The 22,109-nt window shown below is 45.7% G+C and overlaps 1 protein-coding gene across 19 annotated transcripts in view; it reads right to left on the reverse strand.

The window, feature by feature from the left end:
• ABLIM1 (actin binding LIM protein 1) overlaps positions 1–22,109 on the reverse strand; it is a 303,053-nt gene that overhangs the window by 160,263 nt on the left and 120,681 nt on the right. Inside the window, exon 1 of one of the 19 annotated variants that reach the window (XM_047701372.1) lies at positions 15,809–16,094. The exons of the other annotated variants lie outside the window; for them this stretch is intronic. Within the exon in view, the coding sequence (XP_047557328.1) occupies positions 15,809–15,824 (16 nt within the window). The 5' untranslated portion in view covers positions 15,825–16,094. Of the gene's footprint in view, positions 1–15,808; positions 16,095–22,109 lie in introns of those variants that run through there. 19 annotated transcript variants of the gene reach the window in all.

Here is a 22,109-nt window from a genome sequence, read left to right on the forward strand (position 1 = left end):
CATAACCTGTACTTGTCTCCTGGCCAGGTGTTCTCCTAGTCGTCCGGGTGTTAGCATAACTCTGGGGGGCTCGATCTTCCTATACTGAACTTCAGGGGTTCATCTGCTTGAGTGTGAGAGAGGAGATTATCTCTTGAGGTGAAGAAAGCTTAGACTTAGTGGAGTCATCACTGGGAAAGAAAAAAATATGTTTGAAATCCAACGTGGGCCTGGGGGAGAGGGAACAGACATTAAAAATACGCCTCCATGAAAACTAAACACAACCTTCCAGTCCTTGGGACATAATTTCTCATCAATACAATCAACAAATACTGACCAGGTGAGTGCCACTGTGTGTGCTCTGTCATTCAGGCTCTGTGGGACTCCAGAGATGCCATCCCTGCCTCTGAAGGGGGGCATCCCAGGGATGTGTACAGCCCACAGGAAACTCTGCCTGGGGAGTTGACCAACACAGAAAATTCACCCTCTCCTGGGAGGTGAAGACTATAGGACAGGCACAGACACTACGCGAGGACTTCTGAAGAGAGAAGCAAACAGTAAGCTGGGACAGAGGGGTAGAGAGAGTTCCTCTAGGGAGATGAGAGTGGGATTTGACCTGGGGGCAGGCTACAGGTGAAAGGGTGACAGGGAGGATAGTTCGGGGAGCTGGGGCGCTCTGAGCCCTCAGGGCCCTAGTGGGGGAGAGCCCGGGACACATCTGGCGGGGGGGATGGTAAGTCGGTCTTCATCTTCTGAAATAGAGGCTTCACGGACAAGAGCAACAGAAGGGGAAGGGGGCAGTGTTTCTGCCTTGACATGCTCGTACACCCCAGGTCCTGCCCTCACAGAACTTACCGCTTAGTAGGGTAGACAGAGGGAGGTGGAGGGAAGGTGGAGACAGAGACAGAGAGAAAGGGAAGGAGAATGAATGAGTATGAATCCAAAGGTAGAGAACAGATCACGTGCCAGAGGAAAATTGTGAAAAAGGGAAAGAGAAAGCAGGAAAAAAAAGCTTTGAGAAGGAAGCACCCTTTCATTGTGCCTCAAAGGAAGGGAGGGATTTAAACGAATGGGAAGGAAGGGAACGGCCTCATAGACAGTGACGGGTGGGATGGGGTGTGCTTGGGGACCATCAGGAAATCTGGTTTCTCTGAAGCACAGAGGAAGGGAAGGGCATCATGGAAGAGAAGACAGCGAGAGAGGTTTGCCCCTGTGCCTCCTCCAAGGACGGGCCGAGGAACAAACTTTAAAGTTCCCTATTTCCCCGGGATGAAGGTCTTGAAAGGAGGGACAGAACCAGAGTAGAGTCTAGCTTACCTCTTAGGAGCTGAGATAGGACTGTTTTTCAGCTCACGGTGTAGGCAAGTTGGGAGCTCTCTGCTCTCACGTGATGGTATGTGCAGAGACGTCACCACCAGTGGTGACTCAGTCACTGTGTGTTCTGGTCAGACAGACTTGGTGCGAATCCTGGCCGCACCCCTCTTAGCTCCGTGATCTTGAAACAAATTACCATCCTTCCCTAAGCCTCAATTTCCTCTTCTATAAATGGGGATAAATCCTACTTTGATAATTGGGAGGATACATGAGTTAATGTATGTCAAGTTCTCTGCAATTTTCCAGACAGCTAAGTGAGTGTTCGAGAAACGGAAGCCATTGCCATTACCATTACCATGGTGCTTCGATGCAGGGATATGGTGGGACACAGTTTAAGGTCCTTGATCATAAACTCCCATGTGCTCTACCTCAAACTCAAATACGTTCAATTTCCAGTCGTGTTGTCGTCTGTGACTATTGGCAACAGACACTTGCTCTTCTGATGTGTACTAGCCAGTGAACGGTCAATTCATCCAATGAACCTTACAGCCTTCAGTGTACCATTCCAGCTTATCCCACCAGGCTGTAAACAGTAGGTTTTATTTTAATAGCTTTATTAAATTCACATATCATACAATTTGCCTATTTAAAGTATACGATTCAGTGACTTTGGGTATTTTCACAGAGTTCCGTGATCACTGCAATCTAATTTTGGAACATTTTCATCACCCCCAAAAGAAACCTCATGCCCATTCGCAGCCACTCCTTGATCCTTCCCCTGTTCAATCCTTGGCAACCACCAATCTCTTTTCTGTTTTTATAGATTTTAACCAGCAGGTTTGACTAGTGTCTATGAGTCTCAGCTTTCCAATGTTTGCTCAGCTATCCAAGGGAATGACTGTAAATGCACAAGGAAATGGGAACCACCCAAACCCTTTCCACATCTCACACCTTATTGATGAATAAAATCCTCCCTACTACAGTATATATTTGTTTTCCCCCAGTACATCCCCACCCTAAAAAAATGCCCTCATTATCCTTTCATCTTGGCTGCCTTCCTGGGAAAGAGACCACAAAAAAGAAAAAAAAATATTTTTGATCAAGACACCATCAGACCACGTTCATGGCTCAGATGGGAGCTTTCATGATCACCAGTTACCTAGAGGTAGATCAACTCCAGTGATTTGTCAGAAATTTAGAAACAATGGGACATGCCTAGACATGACTGATCCCCTCACCAAGCTGGGTATTAGGGGGTGTTTACAGAGCAGTCAGGAGGAACCGAGGGAATCTACATCTTCAAACAGTGTGGGTTTGGGACTCAACCGTTTGATCGCCTTGCCAAACAATAACCAGAATGATTGTTTTGGACCAAATTAGAGCACATCATTCCACTCACCAAGTCCTCTAAGCACTTTCACTGCAGGACCCAGGATGCCCCCGGTGGCCCCAGAGCCCTGGCTACCTCTCCACTCTTCCCAGGAGCTCTCCCTCCAGCCCCCGGGCTCCAGCTCCCATGGCTTTGGGATCTCCATGTGCCCTCTTCCCTTCCCCACAAGGCTCGTCCGTCCCCCAGCCATTGGCTAGGCTAGCCGCCTCTCCTTCTGGTCTCACCCGAAGGCCCTTAATCTGCCATCTCTCAGAGCGGTTTCTCCAACCCATCAAAGGAAAGGCAGTCTCCCTGCGTCCCCACCACATCTGTTTCCTGTCCTTATACTTACAATCTAAGCATCCTTTTCTCTCTTTCTGTGCTTTACACCACAAGCTTACTGCTGCTATATCCCCAGGGTCTCGCCCAGTCCTGGCACCAGGTCTGTGCCCCATAAATATGTGTTCAATACATGCACTCATTGAACACGAGTCTGGTTTTCTTCCTTAGTAACAGCCTCGGGAAAACCGCGAGCGCGTTGAATATCTTGGGTCCACAACAGTGTCTATCCATTAGGTTAATTGTGATGATGTCAATAAACTCAACAAATGATAGGAGACAACGCTTGCCTAAGTCTCTGACTCAGAAAACAAACAAAAGCCAAGGGCATGACTTACTGACCTGACGGCCCAGTCTCAGATCAAGTCTACCTAAGTTTCTGATTGGGAACCACACAGCAAAGCACAATTTCCAGTTGAGCTGATCTGTGCGGAGGACCGAAGGTGGCACCAGAACCTTGGAAATGCTAACGACTGTGACCCCCAGGGTATGACCTGATGACACGGAGAAGTGGGCAGGGAGCACTGCCGGTGGGTGGCCTGCTTCCTCCTCCAGAATCCTGAGCACATGCAGCTTCTGGCCTGAAGCACTTTAAAACCACGCTTCTACCAGGTGGGCCTACACATTCCAGCACCAAGTCGGTACCAGACATCGCATTTCACTGCACAGCAGAGAGATGGAGTGGAGTCATCAGCTTGCTTGCCCAGGGGACACAGGCATCACCAACCCAGTCGAAAGAATTCCTTGGTGAAGTTCCATCACCCAACAGTAGGGATTACTGGCCACAGGAAGTGACTCGTGTGGTCCTGGAGTAGCTCGCTCGGCACAACCGAGGTTCACAGCTTTGTTCTGCTTCAGGTCAACCACAAAGAGGTTGCTCAGCAGACATGGGTGGGCCTTCCTGCTTCCCTAACTCACCTATCTCAGCTCGATTTACTTGCCTGAGTCCTGAAACTAATCTGATGGCCTAACGCAACAACAATGAGCATGGTGCCCCTGACTTTTCTCAGCCAGGAGGAATAGTGGTAGTCATAGCAACAGGGGCAAACAATCGCCGAGCTCTCGCTGTATGCCCGGCGTTCTTTTTAATGCCCGACATTCGTGAATGGATTCCATTCTCATAACAGTCCTATGAAGCTCGTACTAGTAACACCCTTATTTTCTGATGAGGAAATTGAGACCCCCTGGGAAGTTAAGGGACTTGCCCAAAGTCACACAATCAGTAAACCGTAGAGCCGGGATTTGAACTCGGGCAGTCTGGCTGCAGAGCTCCCCATCATAAACACAACTTGTTTTTCAGGTCAACCTATAAAATCCTGAAGACTTAGGGGATAAATTTACAAAGCCACCGAGGTGAATGGAATGGTAATTGTCCCACAAGGGATGAATGAGACAGAAATGGACACCTCTAGGGAAGGGCTTCACAAGTTCAGGCTTTGAACTTGTCTCTACTGGAAATTCATGCTGAGGAAGTTTGACACTGCCCTCTATCAATTACAGATCTCATTCCTAACCACCTATATTTTCATCTTACTTTCTCTGAGAGGGATCTTGGGTCATTCCCCTTGGTTCTGAGCTGTGCACCTACCCTGCTCCTTAAAACAACAACAACGAAAAACCCCCAAAAAACTCTAGAGATCAGCTGACCTTCAACTAAGTTTATGGATTACCTACCATGGCAAGAACCATGTTGGAAACTTTTACGAATCAGATTTCATCTACATTCACCCTGACAATAAGATATGGAGAAGGCCATATGGTTTTTCTCCCGTGTTTTTATTTTCATCAAAGTTTAAGAAACGAAATAGGCCTATAGGCATAAAAAACAAGTTTGCTTATAATGCATGATGGCAATGGCCCACTCCACTCCTCCAGCCAGCCCATAGGCAGATGTGTCCTGCGTTTGGTGTTTTTCTGGCCGTCATCACTACAATTCTTAAACCTGTGCTTACAGCAGCTGGGCCATTACTTTTTAAACATCCTGTTCTCACCAAAATGGCAATACCATAATTTTCAGTGACATCTGTGGTCACTGTTTAAGAATGCAATTATCGCTCTCCTAAACTCTGGGGTGTGTCCTGTGAATAGATTCCCTTTCTTGTACAATTATTTTTCATCTCCCAGACTGAATCATTTCCTTTTCTCCTGCTCACCTACTTTCTGATAAACAACCTGTCATGCTTATTATTTTTTTGATCAGTTTTTGTCATAGATCTAGCAATAATTCTTCCCAATGTTCACACTCATCCAATAACTTACTAAACCTCCCCCACCTGGAGAAAAAGTGGGTGATCTCAGTACCATTTTTACCAAGGGAAAAAAAAAGAAGATCTCCAGTAGGGTTAAAGCTCGGCTTTCTGTCCTCTGGGAAGGGGCATTGGATACAAAGCCCGGCATCAGCTCCCCACAGCACACGGCCTCTAGGTGTAGACGATGCACAGGATATGGGCTGCACGGCTCCAGAGGGGATGCTCCCCTACAGGAGGAGGAGAACAGAGCCCCGTAGGGGAGCAACGCCCGGGCTCTGTAAAGAAGGGGCTTTCGCCTCTTATCTCGAAACACTGTCCCATCGTCCTGCATGGGTCTGTCCCAGCAAGCTGTTGCTCTCAGCCTGGCCTTGTTGGCTCGATTCAGGTTTAGTGTCTGCCTTCTCTGCCTACTTATTACGCAAAACCACAATGTTGGTGTTGCCGCCCAGTGTTTGTGTGGCGTTCCCAGTAGGCATGGACTTTCCCTAAGGGTGTGTCCCTCATACCAGCTCCTTCCAATGGCAAGATGCCACACTTGGCCTCTTGTTTCAAGAGTCCAGGATCATGTAGGGTCCTGTTGCACTCCAGAGGGAAGTGAAGGCAGACATGCCCCAAACCCAAGGCCGTGCCTTTCCTGCTGCACTGGAGTCTTGCTAGGACAGCTCAACCCTCAGACCTTCCTGAGTGAGAGGTGATGTCTCTCTAAAGCCCCTAAATGACAATATTTCTGGAAATGCTCCGATAGGTCAAAAATGAATGCTATGTATAGCACGTGGTCCCCGGCAGACGGAGGGGAGGAGCTTCTGCACAGATGGTGGGGTGACATGATGCATGACAAACTGCCCAAGGCCTGAACTTGTCCTTGTCTCCCTGGCTGAAATGCAAAAGCCAGGGGACCTGGTAAGCACGGCGACAGGAAGTGGTGACGCAGACACACAGGAAAAAATTCTTCTAAATGAAAAAGCGATTCCAGAAATACCAGGCTTAGAAGCTAACGAGGCCCGAATAGGGGTTTTCCTTTGGCTTTTCTGCTGAACTTCACCCAAGTAGCATTGTACTCAGTGAAGCCGCTAGCTCGGTTCTCAATTGTCCTCAAAAAACACCCAAAAATTTAAAAAAAAAAAAAAAACACGCAAAAAAAAAGGACACCACATTCTGGCCAACTTCTGTTTAGGATAAAGTGATCACTGAAAGTTCTACAATGATTTTGTGAAAACTTCTCCAGGGTTGCTGGAGGGGAGGCAGGTGTGTGTGTGTGGGGGTGGGGGGTGGGGGGAAGGGGTAACTGGGAGATGGGCATTAAGGAGGGCATGTGATATAATGAGCACTGGGTGTGATATACGGCTGATGAACCACTGAACTCTACCCCTGTGAAACTAGTAATATGCTCTGTGTTCATCAAATTTAAATTTTAAAAAAATTAAAAACCAAAACAAAACAATTTCTCCAGTTCAAGGGAAGAAATTCCACTTAACCTAAACATACCCATTAAGCTCCACTCTAAGAGTACCCAGGAGAGAAAAAAGGGTGCCCAGGAAAGTACCACATTCTGTTTGCATCCAATAAGACTTTTTAAAAAAATTAATTAATTAATTAATTATTTTTTTTAAAGATTTTATTTATTTGACAGACAGAAATCACAGGTAGGCAGAGAGGCAGGCAGAGAGGCAGGCAGAGAGAGAGAAGGGGAAGCAGGCTCCCCGCTGAGCAGAGAGCCGGAGGCGGGGCTCGATCCCAGGACCCTGGGATCATGACCTGAGCCGAAGGCAGAGGCCTTAACCCACTGAGCCACCCAGGCGCCCCTGTATCCAATAAGACTTTAGTGTAGATGTTCTAAACCAATGGTTTTTAAACTTCAGTTTGACCCACTGAAACATAAAATCGGTTCAATGGAACATGGCCAGCATATTTTAAAAACAGAAGAGAATACAAAATAAGAGTAAATGCATTGTTTCATGTGACTTTTATTTTAGCCACTTATATGATGAGTGCGTAAGTCCTGGGTCTTGATGTGTGAATATGGATTCCTTGCTGTGGGTAGGTGTGGGGAATGCTGTATTAAGTCCCAGACCACAATCTGGAGGCCCTAAGGCCGAGTTCTGCCCACAGACATGTTTTCTTTGGCCCACACAAAGATTTTCTTGAAGAGAAAGTTGAATCATTTGCCAACATTTAAACATCTGGAGATTTTACATAAAAATTCCTATTTCTAGTCACTCTTGAAAATCAGAAGCTCTGACTGCTTGGCGCATGTCCCTTCGTGAGAACTAGGTTGGAGCCACAGAGCAGCTTCTTTCTTTCTTTTTTTTTTTTTTTTTAACTTTTTAAAAAGATTTATTTATTTATTTATTTGACAGAGAGAGAGAAAGAGAGAGAGATCGCAGGCAGGCAGAGAGAGAGGAGGAAGCAGGCTCCCTGCTGAGCACAGAGCCTGATGTGGGGCTCGATCCCAGGACCCTGAGATCATGACCTGAGCTGAAGGCAGAGGCTTAACCCTCTGAGCCACCCAGGTGCCCCAGCTTCTCTCTTTCGAGGCCTACACTGTCCAGTTTGCCCTAATCTTCAATCATGTGGGTCACCTGTCTGGCTCTTGGAGGCATCTGTATGTACAACTTCTAGGTGTACCATCCTCAACTCATTCTGACCCACAAAGCCCTCTGTTTATCCTTCCTTGTATCCACTGTTGTATTAAGTGGCCAACTAGAAGTTCATGCCAAACTCAACTGGCTATTCTTCCTCAGACAGAGGTTATACTTCCCTGCTTCTGTCTTGCCAATTTGACCACCTCTTTCTCATTTCCTCTTTAACCACTTGTTGCACTCCTATTCATCCTTCAAAGCCTAGCCAGCCATGACCTTGAGAGCAGAATTAATCACTCCCTGCACTAGGTGACATGTTACTTTAACAGTTCTCTGTCTAATACATTTCACATCATACCATAACTACTTCCTTATGTGTCTCTGTTACTTGCTAGAATATGAGTGCATTCAGGCCAAGAACCATATTTTATTTGTTTCTATACCTAGAGATTGCTTATCTCTTATTGGCTTCTGACCACACATTTCAGTAAGTGTAACCATCTCCCCCACCAACACATATCATTCCTTCACATTTAAGTTCATTCAGCATCATCGAGCACTTACTATGGAGAAGACACTGTCTTACGGACACCAACTGAATCAAATACCATCCCTAAACATAAGAAACTTATAGACCCCTCAAGGACAATCTTAAATATGCTCTCTTCTAGACAGCCTTTTTAAAAAAATTTTCTTTGGGACACTAACTCTTCCTTTGAACCCCCACAGAATATTGTTTATACCTTTTCTATTGCCTTATGTCTCCTTGATTTACATTCTCAGTCAGTACCCCTTTCTACGCTGGCTAATTCAATAACCTACTGAAGGTAGGAAATTTTCACTGTCTTAGGCTACCCCTAAAATGCCTTGCAGAGAGTAGACCTCCCAAAATCTACAATGTGATCATTAAACCCATTGCTATGGTTCATCGTTTCGGATTGGGACCTTTACATATGGCAGAACTACTTGTGTTTTCCAGGTGAGCAGGTAGAGCATAACTGAACTCCAGGCTAGCAGATACCATTCCCACCATTGGTCCCCAACTCTATTCCTCAATGGCTATCTAGACAGGGTTTCCATAAGTGGCACATAGAGAGCAGTCCAGTAGACACTCATCCAGCCATGGGTTACTTACAGGACCCTCAGTGGACCTGGGAACCCACAGCTCCTGCCATTTTTCTTGGGGGTACTCAGCCTGCTCTTCCATTTCCCATCAGACAGTCCAGGATGGAAGGATCTCAATATCTTTTTCCATCATTCTGTTTTTCTTAATTTTTCTTAAACTTCTTTCTTTACAGCGTTTCAAGTCATAACAACAACAGAGAGAATACCACTAGACTATAAGACCAGATATAGTGGTAGTGAGTAAAACACACCAAATATGAATAATATGTTTTACTTCCTCTAAGACTAAAGAGGGAGTTGTAGCCTTTGTGAGATAAGATATCTACTGAAACCATCTTTCATCAAAGGATTCTAAAGAGCTCTATGAACCCCAGTAAAAAAGTTCATCTAACCTTTCTAGAATTAGGGATGATGCCTAGAGAGTGGAACATGTGAGCCTTGACTCCAAATGAGCGCTGCCTTCCCCCAAGCCAGGCTGAGCCCCAGTCACTGCTGGGAAGAGGGGCTTTGTATCTTCATCCCACACCCACTCCCCACCACGCTCTGCACACCCAGTGTCCTATGCTGACAGCAATCTCTGGCCACTCGAATCTCGCAAAAGGTCTGCTTTATTACGAACTACAGCCTCATTCTACACTGTGGGAGAGTCAGTGAAAACAATGCTCTTTGCTTCTCTGTGACATCTGTGCATTGTAGACAAGATAAAGTTAGTCAAATGGAATGGAGAGGCTACTTACATAAAAGCTCTCACTTTGCTGCTTAAAGAGCTGATCATTTCACCCACAGAAACCGTGGATTACCTAGACCATGTCAAAGTGTGGTCCCTGGACCAAGGGCATCGATGCTACCTGGAAATGGCTCGGAATGCAAAACCTCTGGCCTTTCCCCAGACCGACTGAATCAGAAACCCTGGGAGCAGGGTCCAGATATCTGTGTTTTAATAAGCCCTCCGGGTGATTCTGATGCTTACTGATGTTTGAGGGCCACTGCCCCAGACACTAATTTCCCTGGAAGTGTTCAGAAATCCAGCATCTTCATGGTTAAGTCCAAGTATTCAAACAAGTCAGCCTGTTTGATCGCAATGGGCTAGAGACACGAGCCTCTTGGGTCCCCCCAGGGTACACTGGACCATAATAGCATTAATCATGTCAGTGTGAACACAAATACAAGGTTGCAGAGAAAAGAGGTCACATATACAAATATTCGCCCTCCCCAGTGTTAACAAAATTTGCCCTTGAATACACAGCTCCTGCCAATTTGGGATAAACATACCTCTCAGTATGAGTCACCATCAGACCAACACACAATGAAATAGGAAGCTGGCTGGTTTCTGCTGTGGTGTGGCCAGATCAGGCTCAACCACAATGAGAGAAATCTGCACCACTCACCGATCACTGAACCTTCGGAAAAGTTCTCTGGCTCTCTAATGCTGGCTCAGGAAAACACTCGGCATTTTGACTTCAGCATACTAGAGGCAAACAATACCAGGACTCTCTTTCTTGCCCCTCAAGGGCCGTGAATATGATGTCACAGAGGCGTCCTCTCCTCAAAGTGAATCAGATGCTGAGATTTTCCTCTTGGTAGGCTGAGTCTACCTTTGGATGTCTTTTCTGCAGGAATTTGGAAAAGTCAATTTGTTGTCGTGTAAAAGTGGGTTTCTGGGATGCAGTACAGGGGGTGTCATCCTTTCTGGTCACCTGACCGGTCATCAGAGAGGCAAGAGGCAGGGCCACCTCTCAAATCTCTACCTCCAGCTTAGGTCCTCGCTGTCTCCATGCTCTTGAGTTCACTCCCTCATCTACAATCACTCCCAAGAGCTCCCAGTAAATTCAAGTCAGTATTCCTTCTCTCAGATTTACTTGGACATTCAGCCTTAACTCTAGTACAAATCTTCTTTCATTTCTGGATGAACATTTTGTAGACGTCCTTGAGTAGACGGCAGAGGGAAAGGGATTAGTTTTCTAATGTGAAATTCTTTCCCTTAGCTTTGGAAATCCCATTTTCCGGACAGCCCTACTGTAATGCAGCTAAGCTGGGCATACTTCTGGTGAGAGTAGCACTTCCATCTGTAACATAGTAAGAGCTATTCACACTTGGATTTGTTTTCCCTCTCAAGAGGAGCATGATAAAAACTGGAGCTCTACTCCCTCCAAAGATGCAAAGTTCAGAACTGAGTTGTACACATAAGTCACTAATCAAGACAATTTATTCTGAAACTTGTAGCATCATGGCATCTCCTTTAATAGATAGCTTCTCTTTAGCCCTACTTTAGGATGTCCTGGTCTTTTGTTATCTCTTGAAAAGCTTGGGGCTTTTTGAGTTGAGGAAAAGATGAAGAACTAAGACAAGACCGGGAGTGGGTAGGGCATGAAGCATTAATCTGGGAAGCAGGGTTGGAAAACTGAATCTAGGAGAGGCTATTAGACACTAAAAAGGGGCCCAAGGGGTAACTTGGACATGAGGAATCATGACACCATGGAGAGATCCACTGTCCCCAGACCTCCCCAAGGGTTGCAGTTACATCAGGCAGTGTGCCTGTACCTGAGTGGATCGTGTCTGCGGCTGTGTGGGTGTTGGCAGGAGTGGGATCGACAAAGGCAGACACCCTAAGAGGCAGCAACACTTCACCCTGGAAAGGCTGTTCTACAAGACTGGATAGGAAGTCAACAAACACTTGAGGAGAGAGCACTTTCTTAAGTTGCACTGATGACCCAACTGTTATTTAATTTCCCTTGTGTTTACTTAGGTGGACAGAGTAATTCTAGAAGAATTTACAGAAGGGATGGACCTTTGGGAAGCATTATAAGGAGGCTGAACTTGAGGTAGGTCTTTGACAAATGCAGAAAAGGAGAATAGAGCTATTTCCCAAAAGGATAGCAGGTGTAGCATGACGGGGGCTGGAGAGGAGAAAAACCTTCTACGATGATTCAAACAGGATGAATGTGGGGCGAGGGGAGCAGCAGTACAATTAGCACAGACTGGGGATCTAGGTAGGCCTGCGTGGAAAATCAGCTCCTCTGCTTTCCAGCTTAGGGATCTCTGGCAGGTTTCTAAATTCCTCCAAGCCTCCTCTTCCTCATTTATTGGAGAGGAGGAACACCACTGACCTTGCTGGGTCAAAGATTAGAGACAAGCTATGTAAGGCTCTCAATGCAAAGTCTGTCACTTTGTATGTGTTCAGTAACTGGCAGATTTTAATAATAACATTGAAAATAAAAACAAAATAAGATGGGCTTAGATAGGAGTGGGGCGGAGGTAAGCTCAGGACTTAAGGAATCCTCGATGATCAGCAGGAAGCCTTGAACTTTACCTTGTCACTCATCAAGGTTTTGGAACTGGAAATATGATGACATCAGTGTCCTAAGAGGATTACTTTGGTGCCAGTCTGTAGGACACATTTGAGATACAATACACCACTGTTCTCAGCAGCTACCAATGAAAAAGATTGCCATGTGTGTGTGCGTGCATGTGTGTGTGTGTGTGTGCGCGTGCTTCACTTGAATGTCAGGAGGAGATTGAACGTCTCTCCCTTGAGGTTGGACTGGAATGAGTTTCACTGGATCCCACTTTTCCTTAAAAGCAAGTTGGGCCATCCAACGGTTTCAAAAATCTTCCAGGACACAGAACAAAACAAACAAAAAATGGTGTGCCCAAATGTAAAATCCTCTCTACCTTGATGCTGTCTCCCTCATAGCTAAATTCTTATTCTTTCACATGGTTTCCAAACCATAAGTATCCCTCATTATTTAAATTAGATTAGTGCTCACATAATTTAATCTCTAGTATTTCTTCTCATTTTCTCTAATAAAAATAGTAAATCCCTCTTGTACTTTTAAAGCTTGCACTAGAACATACACATAAGCTAGACAATTATAGCTTTTAATGAGTATAGCGGGCCTCTGGAGTTTAGGTTGATGAGAGTGTATTCAGGAAGACAGATATTGACTGATAAACCCACAAAAGTCTCTCCTACTTATTTGTTACAGGATACAGCAAGGGTAACATGTCCTTGAACACATCAGAGAAATAACCGTTTCATCAAGATTCCTGGATCAATAAGTGTCTGTCCCTGGAAGGGGATGGGTGACCGGTTAGGGGAAGGAGAGATAGCGAGGGTCAGAATATGTCGGCAAATGTCACTCCACACTAGCAGAAGTGTGAGTTGTCAGCAAGCTTGCTTTCCAGCGAGGGCCAGCCCCCAAAGCAGATAGATACATGCAAGAGAAAAGGACGCCCCAAACTGGTGTGAGCTAAGCCATATCTAAGTGGAGAGCGCAACAGGGAATCCATGTCCCTCCTTCGCAAGGCCCCCCATGTTCCTCGGGAGGGAGGCTACCACGATCCAAGCCCGCTCAAGAGTGACTGTGTCAGCTCCAGGAGGAAGAAGCAAGGCATCTCTGGTTGCAAGTAGAAATGGAGAGGACCAGAGGAGTCTCGGGATTGAGAAGACACAGGTTCAGGTCCAAGCTCTGAGCACAAGCCAACCTGTTTCAACTACTGAGAATCTGTGATGGGCAGATACTAAGGAAGCTGTGTGGTCCAGAATTACAGATGGAGACATAGCGCGGCTGCGGGGAGGCTCACCTTCTAGTGAGACAGCCCGTGGATGTCAACCATGTGGCAAGTGCAGTCACTGACCCATGCCCACCATCTGATGGGACACAGAGAATGAACACTGGGTCCAAGGAGCTACCACATGACCTTGAACAATTCACTTACCCTTTCCAAACCCCAGTTTTCTCATCTCTAGGGTGAATGCCTGGGCTACGTGCTCCCCTGGACCCCTCTCACTTTAAAAGCTATGATGGAATTCCTTTCTTTCCATAGAAGCTCTTGTGTACCTGCCCCAAATCCTGCCTCCCAATGTCGCTGGCGGAGGTTGGTGCAATCAGAGAGCTGGGAGGTGGCAGCACGGACTGGCACAGACCTCAAAATAAAAAAGGAACAGCCTTTAATCAGTGGCTAAGGGCTAAGATAATTCTAGTATGTGACCTCTCGGTGGCCCGTGCCAATGTTCCAGTTAGAGAGTGGCTACTGTGTTATGAAGCAAATGTGAACCCAGGTGATCAGTTTGGGTTTTGAGGCATCTGCAACGGCTTAGAAAGAGAGCTGCTCTTTGGGAACCACTGATCTGTGATCTATCCACCACACAGAGCAAGTCTGGGGCTTCCCTGGGCCCCACGGGAATGGAATCAAGAAGTGGCTTTTGCAATTCCCTTTCCCATCATGCATAAATTACTTATACCGGGGACACAAACTCAAATCCATTAGCAACGGAGATCAGGGCTGGGTTGTTCCAGTTGAGAAGGAGGTACGAATGAAGAAACATGGCCTTTATTAAATGTCAGCATCTGTACTTGTTATTCTGAGGGTTCCTGAAAATATCCCTAAAAAAGAGAGCACATCAGTAGAAGCATCTATATGTGCACCCAAACATTTCATTCAATTACCACTTACTCAGTGAAAGACCAAAGCTACTAATGACATGCTTTCGAAAGATACACAGGAGCAGGATGGATGGAGCAGAACCGCATTTCTCTTTGTCCTAAGGTGCAGCCTTAGCACTGTGAGTTCTCATGATCCTATTTCTCCGGCCATCCATTAGTATAATAAAACCAAATCCAGCAACAAGGATCAATTTGAGTTCAGCATGTTCACCTCAAAGTCATTCCCTGTAGGGGCTTTAAGTGAAAATAGATACAAATAAATCACTGAAATGATTCAAGACAGCCCCAAAAGAACAAACATCCGTGTTTATGGAGGAAGTTATGTCCCACAATAAGAAAGTGTGGCAGGATAAATCTAAGCTTACCAAAGAGCAAAATTAAAGGGTGGCTATTCACATTATAAAATCATGTGGTAGAAGTCCCTAAGACATATTATTAAGAGGAAAAAAAATCAATCACAGAAAAATGATAGAACAATCTCATTTTTATACTCCTCCTGACTATCTGTCTTATTCCTGTCTAGAAAGATACACAATATTAACAATGTTATCTCTAGAGAGAGGGGGGAATTGAGGTTGACAGGGTAGGGACAAGGGGCTTTCACTTTCTGCTCTCTGTTTTGCATATTTCATTTTAAGATATATTTTATATATTACTTGGATAATTGAAATCAAGGATTGCTGTATTTCTTTACATGTTCCAGATAAACTATAATAATTTAAACTATAATTAAAACTATAATTTAAACTATAATTCAATTCCGAAAGATTTAACTCGAATTTCAGGACCACGCCCAGTTCATAAATAATGTACACCTGCGCAGAGCACCCCACCCTCTCTCTCCCTTTTGACATTCTCCTTGCCACTTGAATTGCCTCCTTTGACACACATCTCATCCTTTGAAAAGGTGTTTGGATGGGGTGATTAGGGACGCCGCCGAAATGCCAGGTGATCAAGACAGCACACCTGAAACCTTCAGAACAGCTCGCTTCTCTTGTCAGCCCATCCCAGCTGGGCTTGGGCATGTCCCAGAGCAGCAGAAACCTGGTAGAAGGACCCTTTCATTACACATCTTCATTAACTGACTGATTGGAGCGGGGTAAGGAAGAGAATGAAGGCTAGGATGGGGGCAGGAAAACAACTCTCAAGCACAGCAAAAATTTCAAGATGCGATAATCAAAAGAGACACACATCCAGGAGCTCAGCTGTGCAAACACTCCAGAAATAGGATACGCTTCAGACGCCGCGGCAAAATTAGAGGTTCTTAATGACTTCACAATACGGAGGTTCTCGCACCAAGAATATGTCTGCCTGGCTTTCGACTGATCATCCCCCATTAGGTGGCCGAGCCCTGCAGCACCATTGCAACTTCTGCAACCATGCACGGGGATCGATATTTATAATTACCTTTCTCCTTCACCATGGCAACCGGGTCCTCTGGCCAGCAGCGCGGAAGGAAAGAGGAATAAAGTCTAGGAGTGGGAGCGCTCCTGGGCGGACAGATCCGTGGCTGTGGACGCTGCGAGGAAAAGCCCCGGGCATCCACTCGCGAAGTCCGGGGCTGCTTTCTAAAATCCCGCCCCCATCCCGGGGGGCCGAGCTCCCGCGCCCGCCCCGCGATCGCCGCCGAGTGGCGGCCGCGCCCAGCTCGGGGACTCTGCCCTTGGGCCGAAACCACTCGCTACAGCTGCTGCTGTAACAAATGCAAAATTCCACTGTCCTAATCTCTGGTCACCGACACCACTTTGCATTCCTCGCACCCAGGCCGGGGAAACCGGCAACAGAACGCTCCCTCCCGGGGTCTGATAAATGATTGCCAGAAGAGGGGAGCCGAGGAACAGCCAAGGGACTGTTTCGATAAATAAAACTAGTCAATTGTTAGCTCATTAGTTTCCTATTACTTCTGCTCGCAATTCTTAGCCCAGCTTCTTTGGGACACACTGAATAGATAAAATTAACCATAGTAGAAAAAGGAAAACATAAAGCCCGTGACTCCAAGTTCATTTTCTTTAACTTCCGAGGCTCAATTACAATGAATAAAGATTGGCCTGGAGCTCACCTCCGCCCCCACCCGCCCCGCCCAACAAGGTTTTCCTGAAGAGGGTGGGGGGAGGTGGGGAGAAGCCGGAGGGGACCGAGACAATGAGAGCCAGCCGTGGAAGAGGATCTTTCGGGATTCAGTTCCTTCCAGGATCAAATTCAGGATCCAAGCAAAAATCTGACTTATCCAGTTAGGTAGGATTCCGACCGTCCACTTTCTCTCTGCTTCCTTGGAGTTTTCTGGACAAGCCCCTTGAATATATGCATGTATGAGGGAGGAACCCTAGCCACAAAAGTGGGGGGCAAACAGCTGCACCAGCACCACTCACCCTCCCACCCCACCCCTCCAGCCTGGCGTAGCCACAGTGGCTACTGATAAAGCTTTTGATTTCTGACCCACAGGGTCAAAGGTTGGTCTCCAGGGAGCAGAGGACTTCTGGGTTCGCAAAGCCCACGCCCACCCCATTTCAGCACCTGTCTCCCGAACTCAGATCATTCCGCCGGCCACACGTCACATACATCCACCACGTGGGAGAAATGTGATGAGTAAGAGACAAAAAGACAGCCGTAGCCCCACTCCGGCAGAGCGGCAGATGGCCAACACATCTTTCCCAACCAGAATGCACAACCAGTATTAGACTGTATTTATTGCAAATATTGTAACGTGTTGGGTCTGAGAGAGCCAGGGTAGCAGAAAGGAATGAAGTCAATGCACCTGCCTCATCTTTGACTGGGAGGTTGTTTATAGCCCCGATGAGGTTCAGTGCGGGTGCGGAGGCCCTTTACTGCTGGTTTTCTGATGGGTAACAGTAGCAGATCTCAAGCAGCTGTAACATTCCTACATCTGTGACTCAGGGCTTTACTATTAATAGCTCGAGTGTCTCAGCCTGTAAGGGCCAAGTCCTGTCCAAACCCTGAATCGTCTTTTCTGTGAAACATACTCGGCCCACACTGCTCCCTGCCCCCACTGTGGCCCTACAGGTCAGGTTTTTCCTAAGTCAGCAGCCAGCTGGAGCCCAAGTGCGAAAGAGCCTTGAAGCAGCTTTTCCAACCTCCATTCATACGTACCAGCCGTACCAGCCGAGGGTTAGGGCAACCCCGCAACTTGGAACTTGCAACTCGGGAGAGATAGGCGGGGCTCAAGCCCATGGAGGGGAGAAACCCTTTATGTTCCCAGATTTTCGTGCACTAAGGCTGTACTCGTCTGCTTCTCCCACCCCTAATCACCCTCAGAGGTTATAAAGAGATGCTGACAAGCAGAATTAACCTCAGAGAAGTGGAACTAGTTTAGTGCTGTGAGCCTAGCAGGTGAATTTATTTTATTACCTTTTTGCTGCATGGGCTCTGAGGCACTTCTCTCTAAGGCTTTCGTGGTATTCAGCTCAAAGCTAAGGGAACCGAGCTCTCTCGTCTTTCTCCCTCCTTCCCTCTCCCAGTTGGTACATGACAGTAAAACATAGTTGGGTTTCTAGTCCAGATGCAATCCTATGTAAGTGTTCCAGATACTATAAATGCAATTAGTTCAATTTCTCTTTTACTCGGCATGACAGTTTTTAATGTCGAGGTTTATTAACCAAACTGGTCCCTTATTACACTTCCGAATAGAAGTGCACAGAAACCCTGATTTAGAAAGGCTCTCTAGCAGCTTTAGGGACTAAGTTGCTGGAGTGACAGTTGGTGGCTATTCATTTTTCAGAGAAGGCTTTTCTGAAGGAAAATACTACATAGTGGTTCAGAGAGATTCCCTCCCTCCTGCATTTTCCATGGAAAGAATTTTCCTGCACCACAAAGTGAATGAGTCACCAGCATTTAGTTGCTAAATAACAGTCATATGGCTAAAGTTCTCCCAACAGTCAGACACTGCTACTTTAGGATAAAAGCATCCACTTGGCACTTTTAAGATAACCAAAGAGGGTATTACTAAAAGTTATTTTTGGAATGTGGGAGAGTAAAACTAAATTGTTTTTGTCTCCTTGCCTCTGGCTGAATAGTTCAGAGCTTAGAGAACAGAACTAAAAGGTTGATATTTTCTTCTTTTTTATTTTTTTACTTTACAGTGCAGCAAAATAAATCAAGAAAAATCTGAAAAATATAAGGTTCACAAGATGGCAGGACTTTTTGTTTCTATTTTTAGAGATGATTTCCAAAGAACTTATCTCCATCTCAATCCACCCAAATGAGATAAGACTTCATAATACAGACACCAGCCCAAGGTTTTATTTGTCGTTTTATTCACCCAAACTGACTCCCTGCCGCCCTTTTCATTCACTCACAAAATGAAGTCAGGGCTGACCACAAGTGACCGAAGGACAGGAACCATTTTGTGGGAGAGAAAAGCTTTGCTCGCCTACAGCTACTCTTGGCGAAAACTCAAGAGTTCATCACTTCAATAGAAGCGAAGCCAATGGAAAGGGAAATGTTGCAACCAGAACAAGCCACCTGGCAGAGCCCACTTCCTCGTCATCCTCTCCCTTCCACAGATTGCCTACTGCTTGTGCACGGCAGGAATTTCAGGACCCCTCTGTGACTTCAGGACCCCGGGTTTCCGGGTATCACACATCCCTCGATGCATTTGGACTCACTGGCAAAAGCACATGCAAAATCCTTTCTAGGAGAATTCAGCTGAAAGAAAACTCAAGAATGAGTTCCTTACTTGCTTTCTAGGTCATGCTTACGTTAATCACCCTCACTGCGGACACGTCTGGAGCATCTACTGTGTGCCAGATACTCCTGGGCTGGCAGTTTGAACACAAGAAGAGAGACACCACTGCTTCGGAATTGCTCAACATCTGCTGGAAGGGATTCATACGTGTGAACGTGCTCCATGAAATTAGGAAGGTGTTAAAGAGAGCAGTAGGGTGCCGAGGGTTCCAGGCATTGCTGAACCCCAAACTGGGAGCCAGGACAGGCTTCCAGGAGGAGTGAGAGGACAAGTCAGGGCTGCCAAGTGAAGAAAGGGGTAAGATCATTCATTCCAAGCAGAGGTCACAGGGAGCGAGAAGGTGTCAAGAAGCTCTTGGTTCATGGGGAAGAGGGAAAGGCTCGAGCTAAGGCCTGGGTGCTAGGTAGCAGAGGGCTCTGAATGTCACACCAGAGAGGTAGGACCTTACAACTGATATGGTTAGAGTCTCAAACCTGGGTTCCCATTTCTTTCCAAATTAAGTTCAAAAGAATTTGGCCTCATCTCAAAGTCTGCTGCCATCTGATTCCAACGATATTGCCTCCTTCCTCCAAATTAGGTAGGTTGGTGTATACAGGTCCAGAAGTATCTATGTATATTAGTTTATTTAAATATTTCCTTGATACCAGTAATAAAATGATAGCCATGTTCATCCCTTAAAATGTGCAGCATTTTAAGTAACTCCAGCCATCTGGGACTATAGTAATGGTTTCATACCCACCACCAAGCTGTGAGTTCCAAGTAGGGTTTCATGATTTTCTAGATCCCCAATGGTATAGTTTGCAGATCTCTAGAGATGAAAATAATAGGGATGGTTTAAATGCAGACACCTGGTTCCCACCCAAGATCTGATGGTGCAGATTCTCTAGAAAGGAGGCTGGAGCTGCCGCCGGCTCCTTAAGTGACTAAGGACCACGGGCCCGGCATACTGGCATGTAAAGCAGGAGGTGAATGAATATGAGATGTCCTGACACAGCTATACACCGACCTGCCACATCTAAAAAGCAACCCTTCTCAGTTGGCTAAAATAACAATCATCCGGACATTCACTGCGATCTTAATGGAAATTTATTGGAAGTGATGATTCCAGAGTTTCATATGGCTTGAGACAAAGTCCTAAATGTCTGAGCCCTCTTGATCCTACTCTCATGTCCTCAACGGAGAATTCCTAGGATTTTTTCCATATGAATCTCACGGAATCGATGCCCTCAAGTAGAATCGATTTCTCAAGTAGAATCATTTCACATTTGTATGCAAAACTTTCCCCCACGGTCCTTCTCAGAAGCCAGATCTGAATTTAGACCTGAGCAATAGTTGACAGCTTAAGAACAATTATAAAGGTATATTTAAAACTTCCTATAAATAATCCACTGAAGATAAAAACTGAGGAGTGCACATAAAACAAGCCATTTCCCTACATGAGTACTGGAACCGGTTACCGGAATTCAAAGGATCTCTTGATAGTAGAGTTTCACGGATTTTAGCCTAATTGGAGGCATGTGAGAAGTTCCCAAGAAATACAAAAATAGCTCTGAATTACTTGGGAAAAGGCCCTTTTAAAAAGCTTATTATCAGCTTTATCTTTTTTCTGTAATATTTTCTAGGTAGAAATACAGGTAGTGAAGAAGAACAACGGTCACTTTCTATCATCTGGAACTGGGATGGCTTCCCAAGCGACACTCCCTGCCTCCTGGTCCTTATGGCCACCAGCGCTCTGGGCTTGACTACAGGGCAGTGAAGATTTACATGTTTATTTTTGCAAAAGGCTCCGGGCTTTCTGAGGGAAGGGATCACATGTTGAGAATCTGTATCCACATAGTGATAGGCTCAGAGTAGGAAAGCAACATTAGATATTAACAATAAATGTCCCTAGCTCATCAGAGTAAGTCAAAATACCAGATAAGGGTTCACTTTTATTTCTTTCATTTTTTTATAGTCAAATAGACTGACTTAAAAATCAAACTCAAATAAAATAAAAGTAAATTCAGTATCATATGTAAGTCAATTTAGCAGTTGCTTAAAAGTATCTGTGAGGATGCAAACCCATAATTCACCTTGTAGAGAAAGCAAGCTGAAAAGAAATGTAACCAGGTAGGCGTCTTAACAAACCCTCAGTACTGCTTTTGTCATCACTTACAGAATGTTTATAATGTGTCTGCCACTATTTTGTGTTTACATTTATCACCTCACCTAATCCGCATACCAACTGGGCGAGATAATATTATTCACACACAAGGAAAGATCCAAAACCATAGGCCCTCTCTTTGCTCTGTTGGGCCTTCCCTTTAATGGAGGTCATGAAAGAGCCTCTCCTTCCCTGTACATGCTCCCCACCCACCCACACACACACTCTCAATGTACATTGACTTCTCTGGCATTTCCAAAACACCTGGCACAACAGAAAGGACGTTGCGTTTTGCCTTCTTTGTATAGAACAATCTTCTCTTGATACCTTATCCTTTGTTAGTTCTTGGACTTCTTATGATAGGCCCTGATAGGTAAACAGGTAAACTGCATCATAACCTCGGCCTGTTGGGCTCATCCTTGGCTGGATGAGGGAGGATGGTATACCAGATCTACATATCACATCTTTTTTTTTTTTTTTAAGATTTTATTATCTGTTTGAAAGAGAGAGACAAAGAGAGCCCAAGCAGGGGGAAGGGCAGAGGGAGAGGGGAGGGACATCCCCACTGAGTGGGGAGACCGATGTGGGGCTCAATCCCAGGACCCTGAGATCATGACCTGAGCTGAAGGCAGATGCTTAACAGACCGAGACAGTCAGGTACCCGCATATCACGTCTTTTAAGATACCATTCAATCACCCATCCTGTGGAATCCTTCTCAAAGACTAGCATTTCTATGGTTTACATAGGAAGAGAATTTTAAAAACTGGGAGGGTTGGATCAAAAAATTTTTGCAGGGTTTACAAAGCCTGCATTCGCCCCCCCCCCCCCCCATTTAGCCTTAGAACTCTAATTATGCCCACTC

The sequence above is a fragment of the Lutra lutra genome, chromosome 14 (assembly GCF_902655055.1).
Source record: "Lutra lutra chromosome 14, mLutLut1.2, whole genome shotgun sequence".
Lineage (NCBI taxonomy): Eukaryota > Metazoa > Chordata > Mammalia > Carnivora > Mustelidae > Lutra > Lutra lutra.